This window comes from Daktulosphaira vitifoliae, unplaced genomic scaffold (assembly GCF_025091365.1).
Source record: "Daktulosphaira vitifoliae isolate Bord-2020 unplaced genomic scaffold, ASM2509136v1 Scaffold_1, whole genome shotgun sequence".
Classification (NCBI taxonomy): Eukaryota; Metazoa; Arthropoda; class Insecta; order Hemiptera; family Phylloxeridae; genus Daktulosphaira; species Daktulosphaira vitifoliae.
The window spans coordinates 54,499,867-54,511,526 of record NW_026099572.1 but is presented as its reverse complement, the minus strand read 5'-3'; the positions used below and the strand labels follow the sequence as shown (position 1 = coordinate 54,511,526).

General features: G+C 28.3%; 2 protein-coding genes across 13 annotated transcripts in view; one reads left to right on the top strand and one right to left on the bottom strand.

Annotated features, from left to right (window-relative positions):
* The window catches only part of LOC126894920 (uncharacterized), a 383,474-nt gene that overhangs the window by 38,216 nt on the left and 333,598 nt on the right, over positions 1–11,660 (bottom strand). For 2 of the 12 annotated variants that reach the window (XM_050666293.1, XM_050666292.1), the window contains exon 2: positions 1,610–1,664. The exons of the other annotated variants lie outside the window; for them this stretch is intronic. In XM_050666293.1, the coding sequence (XP_050522250.1) occupies positions 1,610–1,645 (36 nt within the window). In that variant the 5' untranslated portion in view covers positions 1,646–1,664. The remainder of the gene's footprint in view (positions 1–1,609; positions 1,665–11,660) is intronic. 12 annotated transcript variants of the gene reach the window in all.
* Positions 1–11,660, top strand: part of LOC126894924 (uncharacterized) — a 28,498-nt gene that overhangs the window by 6,995 nt on the left and 9,843 nt on the right. The window lies entirely within an intron of this gene.

Sequence of the window (11,660 nt, the reverse complement as noted above, 5' to 3'; positions counted from 1 at the left end):
AATTATCCTATTTTAGAACTTAACGTACAAATAATTAACATTTATTTGATGTATAATAGAAGTTATCAAGATTTCTGGGAAATTTTAAAAAAGAAATTAAAAAAAAAGCACATAATATATTTAAACTTCTATATTAACTCAATTATTTATTGGAGTCCAAAAAAAATATTGTTGATAGGAAGACTAATTAAAATTAGTTGAAATTAAAATTTCAAATTCATTTATGTATTCTTCAAAAATTTTATTCGCGCCAAGCGTGAGTGCTGCACTGGTTGAATGTGGTCAGCTGGTAGAGCTTGTGCGCCATCAGCTGTTAGGACGCCTCATCAGCGGCCTGTATTGTTTGGTCATTATATTCAAAAAATATATATGTATGGACCTGTTGTAGTATTATACAGTTTAGGTTAAGTTACATTGGTTTTCATTTAGTTAAGTGTTTTTTTTGTATGAATTAGTAAAACATTGTTCAAATTTTGTTTTTAAAATACATTAATCATATTATTATTTTAAAGGCATATGTAGTTGTTTTCATTTTTCCTTTTTTTTTACATTGGCTAGTGCATTGTTGCAGGGAAACTACAGATATTGTATTATTGTTGGAGATTGTAATTCATTTTATTCATATGGAGCATAGCTGCATGTAAGTAATATGAAGTATTATATTTATGGATTATTCAGTTGTTCGTATTTAATTATTTAGTTGTATTCATTGGGCTGGGTAAGATTATTTTGTGTTAACAAAAAATATTCTTCTTTTGGCAATTTTAAATTGATTAGAAACCTTTTTTGTTTATTATTAGTTCCCCCTATTTTAAGCCGTATGGCGGAGTTCTTTTCCCCAATTTTATTTTAGATTTTTTTAGAACAGCCCATACGGCAACATATTTAAAGTAATTTTAAATTGCGAAAAATATTCAAAATTATTATAATGATAGATTCTATACAGTAATTCATTTATACTTTTTCGTATATATAAAATATATTGTATTTATTTTTATAAGATATCTATCTAAAGAAATTCTCAGCATTTACTCGACAGATTTTAATGATTAATACGTTAATACAAATGTTCACAATTTTTTTTTCTGCATTTTAAAACTGCTATAGCTTATTTTTAACACTGATAATAAAAATAATAAAAAGTAAATTAGAATCAATAAAATTACTTTAAGTATGCTTTTTATGAAAATTCACATACAAAAAAAATTATTTTTCAACTCAAATTTTTAAAATGTTTCTCAATGACTACGCCCTTGAAGTCTATTTCAAACTAAAACTTTTGAAATCTGCTACAATAATTTCAAAAAATTTTTCCCAAATATTGTATTTCTATGATATTTGTGAAAGTCAATTGTTTTTAAGTAAAAAAAAACTCATTAAAAAAAAATACCTTCTATTCGATTAAAGAGATAGTTTAAGAGCTGTTCAAATAAATAAATTAGATTTCAAAATACTTAGTATTTAATAATAGAAAAAATTCTTGTGAATTCATCTGATGCGTAGCGAAAAGTTTTTTATGATAGTGATATTACTAATGGTTAGATATAATCTATCCCAACAATTTCCTCACTGTGCCATGCCTTACTTTATTGTTTTTTTTTTTACTTACAATACACAGAATTATCTGAAATTGCAAATACATCATCTTTTCCTTGGTGATAGATCTAAAAAAAATATTTTTTGATTTTATGAAATTAAAATACTAATGTTTTATTGGAATTAGTAAATAAAAAAGAATTTTAAGACACCACAACAATTTTTTATTTTATGGAAACATTTTTTTCATGTCTAGATATTTCTGGTCGGGAAGTGAAAACTTTCGATTGTTATTTTACCTACGAAAACTCTTCAAGCTCTTTTTTTATACGATCCGTATTATTGTAAGCCGTAACAGTATTCATACGTCGGCACGGCTGACTTACTAATACTGCGAAGATACTTGTTACGATGGCCATATCCTGACATCACTTGTAGGAGACTGTAAGTAATCTCACTTTATGTTCAGTCCATCCAGCTGTCTAAACGACTGGGTCCAAGAGGGATCTGGTCTACTCAGCGCTTGTTTTTGCCAAAAGGTGCGACCGCCATTGAAGCATGGTCATCCGCTGAGAAACAGCTGGTATTTCCCATGAGGACCCCGTAGCGTTTTCAGCGGAGCTCATGTCCAAAAGGCCTATCTACGGCGGGTGGCAGTGACGACAGAATGTCTGTCGCCACTCCGGATACCGTTCGGTAAGTCGAATCACCGTCCGCTTCTGGTACCTAAGCAGGGTTGCCCTGTTTTTAGGCGAATACTCAAAAATATCTATCCAATCCGGAGACTTGTACAGGACTGAGTGCTAAACGCTAATTAATAATCTGTTTCACGACTCCGTCGATCACACTAGCCAAATAAAATTTGTGAAAAATGAGCTGATTAAAATTGTTGCTGTAAAAGAGGCCAGAAAATGATAATTTTTATGTTTAAAAATTCATTTTTTATTCGATATTTATCTAAAGCTTTTTTTTTTTAGGATAAATCTCTATATATTTATATTTTATTTTAAAATTATTTTTATTGTATTCGTAAAAAAAATGTTTTGTATAAAATATATAATATGTTATACGAGTACACAGTTGTCCTAAGAAAATATTTTTATTGCTCTTACGAAAAAAAATGTTTAAGGCTTCGTGAAAAAATCTGCCAAGAGTCTCACAAAACTTCCTTTGGAGTTGAAAAAAATAAACTCGATTCAAGTAAAATTGATTTTACAGTTTATGTTTAAACTTATGTGCATGTCAGTCTCTCTATACGATAAAGAGTCTTCATATTCACTACTACTTACTTTGTACTAAAATCAAGGGTGGTGAGGATGCGACTTTAAAAATAACACCACTAGTCATAGGTATAAAAAAATTGTAAATATAAATTAAATATAATAAAAAACCCAGCACAGGGGGGCCGCGGCACAGTGGTGACGTGGCATAGTTGGATAATGATATCTGACAGTGATTAAAATCACTATAAAAAAAAACGCTTCGATGCAAATCTTTAGATAGTGTTTAAANTATGGATAGAAGTGGTACATTTTAACTTGTTTCATTATACATTATATTCTTACAAGGACATGATCCTTTTTTCGAACAAAAACTTAGATAGACATTTAAGAGAAATAGTCAAAAGACTCACACTGTTTAACTACATTGTAGTGTATGCGGTTCGATCATAAATCAATTAATAATTACTTTAAAAATCCTTCCTCACCGAAATAAAATCTATATATTATGTTTGTCATCTTTGTTATTCTACTATTAATAGTTAAATGCATTGTATCAATTTTCGTCTTGCTTGTAAAAAAAAACATGTTAATGTTATATATGTAAACGTCAAAATAATTTATGTTCTATTCATCTGTATTGATCTCTGTTTTTAATGCTTACTTATCAATAAACAATTATACTAAAAATTCGACAGTGACGATTTTTGGGGGTAAAAAAATATTATAAAAAGCCAGAGAAAACCCTTGCTCCTGGCTGTTCATTTCATGCTCCGTATTGAGCTATTCATTTCGTGCTCTGTATTTGGGCTATTATTTTCGTGGTCCGCATTACGCTCTTTTCTATCGTGCTCCGCATTAAGTTGTGCGAACGTAGCAATCGTCATTGTCGAAATTTTATGTGTTAATTTGTGTACTAAAAATCTGAATTTGTGTATTTTATTTATTATCTTCATCGATATCATCAATAAGGATAATTATAAGAACCAGAGAATTTACCAGGTAAGATTTTTTACATCGTTATTTTATGACCCTCGAATTACACCCCGAAACAAAAGTAACTCTCACTTACACATTTTTACACCGACAATAATAATCATTTCTGACACCTTTTAAATTTTAGAGAACTCTCTCTATTATATATTTTTATTTTTGAGTTACGACAGTAGACAAAACTCGAAGGCAAAAACCACTCTGAAAATGAAGGGACAAAAGAAAAAAAAACAATTAAGACAAAAAAAATGTTAACCTACAACTTTTAAACAGTACACGTGAAGTGTCTTCCGCACTGGAACAAGTCCGTGTACTCCGGGCGCGCGCGGATAATTTTTGTAATCGGGCCGGCCGAACCGTACTTGGGCACTGCGGGAATAATATATATATGTATTATGTAATAACCTTGTATTTATTAATTATAACTAAAATATATATATACTTCATAAAAGAATAAATTTACACAGAAAAGGCTCAAAACATTAGATTAAATAAAAAAGACATTACGATACCAAGTCTCGGATGGGACTCATCCTAAGGAGGGGATCTCGGTCCAAGAAATGGCCGACGCCTTGTTGAATTAATACATTATTAAAAAAACGACACACACGAAAAAGCAAAATAATGTTGGCTGTACGCACACAGCCAAAATACCACGACGGTGGTTCAAAGGGAAGAGAGCTTCAATTTTGTTACACACCGGGCGAGACACATCGACGACGACGACGATCACATTTGGGAGAGGGTCTCGGCTTAACTATTTACAAATTATAAAAAAGATAAAAGTATGAACAATATTAAAATTATAGAGGTATTGACAGTGGTGGCCAGTGTATGTGTCATATAGGGAACGATTATTAAACTGATAAAGAATATTGTGTGTATAGCATTCACCTAGACAGTAACAGTACAGTTTTCTGATTACACGGTCGGATATAACGTACGCGCGCCCATTAGCAAAGCAAAACAGTAAATTTATCTTTACCATAATAATTCATATTTTGTCACGTTACAATAGGTATAAAAAATTGTCAAATTAAATATAATAAAATAAAATACAATACACATATTATTATTTAAAAGGCGCAGTAGGAAATAGAAATGAAAATAATAGCTATTATACTACTATAGCAACCGAAAACGAGGAGTGTATGTGCAGTTAATTCTAAAAATAAATTACCCAATTTAGTAATATACTAATATTTTACCGTATGGACGACACTGTGTAAATGCGTAGCCGAATATGCTGAGGGAAACAACTTTAATGTTGACATTCGACAAATATATTTCAGCTATTTTACTATTTTAAATTTACATTTAAAAAAAAAAATATGTTTAAACAATGTAGAATTAAGAATATACAATTAATTTTCTTCTTTTAATGTATTTTAGTAGGGGATGCAATCATACCGTCATCCAAACCAGGAGCCGGTCACTGACTAAAATACTTGTAAATGAATTATTGTATATACTAAAATCATAAATATACAAAAAATATATTCTCTTTCTTATAAGTGATAAATTATATGCTTTAAATGTAGTTTAAAAAATATTTATAATGTTTTGAACAAAGTTATAATTGTATCGAAAGATATAAATTTAAACTAAAAAATAAAAATAAATAAAATTTTTTTTTTTTTGAAAATAAATAATGGAAAATATTATTTCAACCGTCTATAAGCGCATAAATTATTATTAAAAATAAGTGAAATGTTAATTGTATCAACTGCTATAACCATTGTCAGTTATGTCTGAAACACACTAATAACATGTTTTTATAGCATAATTACCTGAGTAATCGACCAGATACTTATAATGAGAATATTATAATTTTATGTATTTAGTTTAACAATTAAAATAAATTCGTTAATTTTTTTAAGGTTTTATATACTCTTGGTTTTCAAAGAAAATTAATTTTTAGAAAATCTAAATGTCAAGTATCAAACTTGTACAAATACAATTCAATAATAGACTTTAACAATTTTTAATTATTTTAAAAATATAAAAAAATTATGATTTATCTTTTAAACATCTTTTATTAACCATTATTGTTATTGTATCATTATTATGTACATAGTGATGGGTTTATAATAAATCACTCGATTACTCACAAAATAAATAGAATATTGAAATAATATTTTTTGATTTCTTTTAGTTGTATATAATTTTTATACCTTATAGGGGTGTCAGCTTTATTTTTTTTAATTGCAACATACATATTTAACTATCTAATAAATTGGGAATAATCTAGAAAATTACCGATTGACAATTTGTGGAGCAATACTTTGCATGTTATTCTCTATTTTATACTTAGGCAGTATAAAGAGAACGGCCAGGAATAAAAATAAAAATTTAGTAATAAAAATAGCAGTACCCTATCTTAAAAACCAGACTACACTATAAATTTTAACACCGCTTGAAACAATATTTATTATTGAGAAATGTATCATTGTATTAAAATATATTTTAATATAATTTTTGCAAATTTATCATTATTTTTTATCAGAATAAAAATTTAATTATGAATAATCTAACGTATAATAATACTACTTTAGAATGTAGTATCCTAGCATCAACACTCTATAACTTTATTTTTCTGCCTTGTTAGAAACAGCTACAATGTTACTAGTGGCTTATCCGGAATACTAAAAGCTAATATTTTTTGTTATCTGTATAAAACTTATATTTTATAGTTTAGTAATAATTTTATAATGAGTATAAAATATTTTATACTAATTAATAATCACAAAAATTTATTAAATATTTGCATTCTTCATCGATATATATATATTGATGTCTAGTATACACAGTGGCGTATTTACGGGGGGGAGGGGGTGGCCCAGGGGTATTAGACCACCCAGAGCAAAAAAAATCAGATTATTCCTGCAATATAGTAATATGTATAGAAATTATTTGTATCTCTCACAACAGACCAGCAATAGTCACCTAGCATATTTTGATCCCAAAAACCTTGATAATTTTGCTCAAATGATTTTAGTACTTGATGAAATCGCTCACCATGTTCATCACTCAACTACCAAGATTTTCTAGAAAAAAATCTAGATGAGAATGCAAAAAATAAATCTTTAGTGACATATTTACACCCATATGCTCGTAATTTTGCAATAAATTCTCAACAATTTCTATATAATTATCACTTTTTTTATTGCCTAAAAATTTTTCAACGACACTTTTAAAAGAGCTCCAGGCTGCTTTTTCTACCGTAGTTAAAAGGCTCTTGAATTTCTCATCGTTTAATAGTTTTCTGATTTGAGGACCCACAAATATCCCTTCCTTCAGTTTAGGTTCAGAAAGTTGCGTAAATACCGAGCAAAGGCATTGAAAGCAGGCTTGGACTTATCCAAAGCTTTGATGAAATTTTTCATCAAGCCCAACTTAATGTGAAGTGGTAATAATATTATTCTTTTTGGGTCAACTAAACATCTATTTTTTACGTTCATCTTACCTGGGACATATTTATCTCGTACAGGTCATTTTCTTTTTTTATAATGATCATGTTTTGCTCTTGAGTCCCATAGGCATAAGAAACATCAGTACTTAGTGTATCCACCTTGCAACCAAGAAGCATACCTATAACTTTGAGATCACCACAAATGTACCAATTGTGACATTCATATTTAATTAATACAATTAATTTGGCTATTGTATCATAGGTTTTTTTACAGTTAACAGCATGGCCTACAGGGATAGACGGCTTCACATTTCCATTGTACAGAGAACACTTTTTAGACTTTCCTTCGACGAATCTATAAAAAGGTGCCATTCATTTGAAATATATGGTTGTTTCATTTTGTCAAAAAGTCCCTTAACGTCATGACAATAACAGAACTCACTTTCTTTTGTGAATAAATTAGCATACTCCTTACTTCTAGAGCGATAGATAGTAACTTTTGTGCTAGAATCAAGCAAATTCCACTGTTGCAGCCTAAAAGCAAGTAATTCTGCTTTGGACTTGGACAACTGTAAATCTCTTATAAGATCGCTGAGCTTAGGCTGAGTTATCAAATGTGAACTATCATCATCACCGACAAAGTTATCTGAGCATGATTTTTCATTGTCACTATGCTCTTGAAATGTAATACTACTTGAAGATGAATCTCTGTGAGTAGGATTACTTCTTCCGGGTGGTGTAGGAACTGGTAAATCCTCTGAATGAAGAACTGGCTTAATCACTGATGGCACCTCTGCATATTTTATTTTTATTTTTCGAATTAAACCCGAAAGTTTTTGTTAAACAAAAGTAACAATCGGTTAAATGGTTAGTTGGTTCTCTCCGTATCATTGGTTTGCCAAACTTCAGTGATCTTTTTTTACCTGAAAACCAGAAGCTGAGGACCAATCTACAGTTATTGCAAATTACATGAGGAACCCAATTTTTATCTTGATTTGATACCGCACATCCAAAATAATGTAGATACGCTTCTTGCAATGGTTTTGTTATAGAAAAACCCCGATTCAATTGAACAATTTTGCCACAAATAAAACAAAATCGGTTTGGATCTAGCTTACATATTCTCAACGACATTTTTATAGGAAATTACGACTTTTAAAACACAAGTTGTTAACAAAATGAAACGATAAACATATGTGAAGAATTTCAGGTAGACAAAAACACAAGACCTTTCTTATCTCAGAATCGTGACGTGCTGCAGGAAAATTTTTTTTTTGTAAGCTAGTGTAATTAGTGGTAAAGATAAACGATCAAAAAATTTAAAATTCCAATACAAACGGTTGCATACTTTTCCATGGTTAGCGTATTCTGCCAAATTCAAGAAATATAATCTCATAGTTTTGTTAGGTTAATAAAAAAAAAACCCAGCACTGGGGGGCCGCGGCACAGTGGTGACGTAGCATAGTTGGGTCCAGTATAGATTTAATCTGACATTAATTAAAATCACTATCATAAGAAACGCTTCTATGCAAATCTGTAGATAGTGTTTAATTCTAAGAAATTGTTGAATAATTACAAATGCAACTTTTATTTCCTTAATTATACCTATATTGGTAATTCTTTTAATTATATATTATATAATTTTTAAATTTAATTGTTTTCAAATTATTATTGATTTTGATTTTTAATATGTAAAAAGTAATTATTTTGAACCTACTTTTTTTGTCCTTTAAAGTGAAAGTTTTAATAAAAAAAATTTTTATGAGAATTAAAAAAATGGTATTGTAAAGATTAATATGCATTCAGAAAATTTTCTAATTAATATTTTTAGTAAATTTATCAGTAAAGCTGAATATTATTTTGCATTTTTATCGTAATAGATGTTTTTTTTTTTTTTTTTTGATTTGAATATTTACAATCTATACAACGAATTGGTACAATAAGTAAATTTGATGTTTAAAAATTGATATTAATAATGACATGAATTATAAATTATAAGGAGATGACTAATGGTCACACTTCTAGCATGTTCTTTATTTATTTATTAATTTTTTTTTTTTAGTTACGAATAGTTAGTCATTAATTATTTAGAAGATCTTTATTCCATAGCCGTTTTAGTCTGCGAGGAGGGTTTGTTGACATTTTATTAATTAGTGGGTTTCTATATGTTAATAAATTTTAATGAAATCGCTTATAGTACATTACTGCAAGTTCGTTTACGTTTTGAATTTGTAGATCTTTATGTAAATTTATGTTTGTTATATACCATGTGAATTTTGTTATAAGTCTAAGCGCTATTGATTGAAACGATTGTATTGGCTTTATGTTCTATGGTTTTGCTTGGCTCCAGATTTGGATACCATAAGGTCAAACTGGCCTATAATAGCTTTGTATAGTAATAGTTTTGTTTTAAGTTGAAGTTTTGAAATGAGGAAAGGACATAGAAAATGTAGTTTGTTTCTTGCACTTTTTTTCTTTTAGATGATTTATTCTTTTATTGGTATAGGAATATTATTCATAATAATTTGAGGTTTGAAATCCTGTAGTTTGAAATTTAGAGTGAAGGTGATTTGAGCAGATTTATCTTCATTGATTTTTACTCACCATTTTTTTGCCCACAAATCAGCAAGGTTAGCATAAAATATAATAAATATAATAAAATTATAATTATAATAATAATTATAATAATAATAAAATAATAATTTAAAATTGTTTTTTTATTATATTTGTATTACATAGTTAATAATTCAAGAATAATGTGTAACTAAGGATAATAATAAAAAAACAATTTTAAATTATTATTATTCTATAAGTAATTGAGTGGGTTATGATAAAAAAATCACTCTGTATATGCTAATACATATAATTCATCTTTTAACATTCACACTTTTTGAAAATACTGACACGGTACTATGTTTCCCTCAGCCGCACATCACGTTATCAACTTTTGTTAATGTGTATAGGATGTGAATCATGAGTGTCGGTGGCCTAGTGGTAAAGAGTTTGTCTCTACGAAGCTTTGGGCCGCGGTTGTTAACCCCATAACGTAGGACCTTTTTCATAAAACTTCCGGTTAATTTTCTATGACCGACCGTGTCAGTACTTTCAAAATATATTTATTATCATATATTCATATATATATTGTATTTACATGGTGTTCATCGTAATTGACTAATTTGAATTTTAGTCTATATAGTCAAATTAGTTAATCACGGTAGTACACCCAGTATTATACAGAATAGTATTTATTTTTCAACTTCATTAATTTTATTTCACTAGCTTAAAATTTTGTTAGATTCACTAAAAAAATCAAATTAAGGGGTCTAATTTGCTATTTAATAGAGATTGCCTTAATATTTTATTTTAAAATATGTGATTTGTCAATTTAAATTTGCATGAAAGCGCATATTTGGTAATAGATGAATGTTTAACTATTTTGAGAAAGGCGTGTAATTTTACACAATATTCTCTCGATTTTAATACAAAATTAAAGACCTCGAATGAAAATAAACAGTTTTTATTGTTACAATTTCAATGAGGCCGTTCAGAATGCATGTGTAGTATAGAAATGAAGTTAATAATATTACTTCTATACAATTTTAGTATAACTAAAATATTTGAGATAGTACAAGAGAAAAACATAAACCAAGTTATTTTTTCCTAAAATTAGATGAGATGAGTTTTTCTTAATTTCACGAAAAACTATTAACTCTACAAAAAAATAATAAATAACCTTATTTTTCATATCAAATACTATAATAATAGCTGTTTTTGACGTCACATTAGAACTTACTGTGCTCAAATTTTACTAGATTTATTTTTTTAGTGAATCTAACAAAATTTTAAGCTAGTGAAATAAAATTAATGAAGTTGAAAAATAAATACTATTCTGTATAATACTGGGTGTACTACCGTGATTAACTAATTTGACTATATAGACTAAAATTCAAATTAGTCAATTACGATGAACACCATGTAAATACAATATATATATGAATATATGATAATAAATATATTTTGAAAGTACTGACACGGTCGGTCATAGAAAATTAACCGGAAGTTTTATGAAAAAGGTCCTACGTTATGGGGTTAACAACCGCGGCCCAAAGCTTCGTAGAGACAAACTCTTTACCACTAGGCCACCGACACTCATGATTCACATCCTATACACATTAACAAAAGTTGATAACGTGATGTGCGGCTGAGGGAAACATAGTACCGTGTCAGTATTTTCAAAAAGTGTGAATGTTAAAAGATGAATTATATGTATTAGCATATACAGAGTGATTTTTTTATCATAACCCACTCAATTACTTATAGAATAATAATAATTTAAAATTGTTTTTTTATTATTATCCTTAGTTACACATTATTCTTGAATTATTAACTATGTAATACAAATATAATAAAAAAACAATTTTAAATTATTATTTTATTATTATTATAATTATTATTATAATTATAATTTTATTATATTTATTATATTTTATGCTAACCTT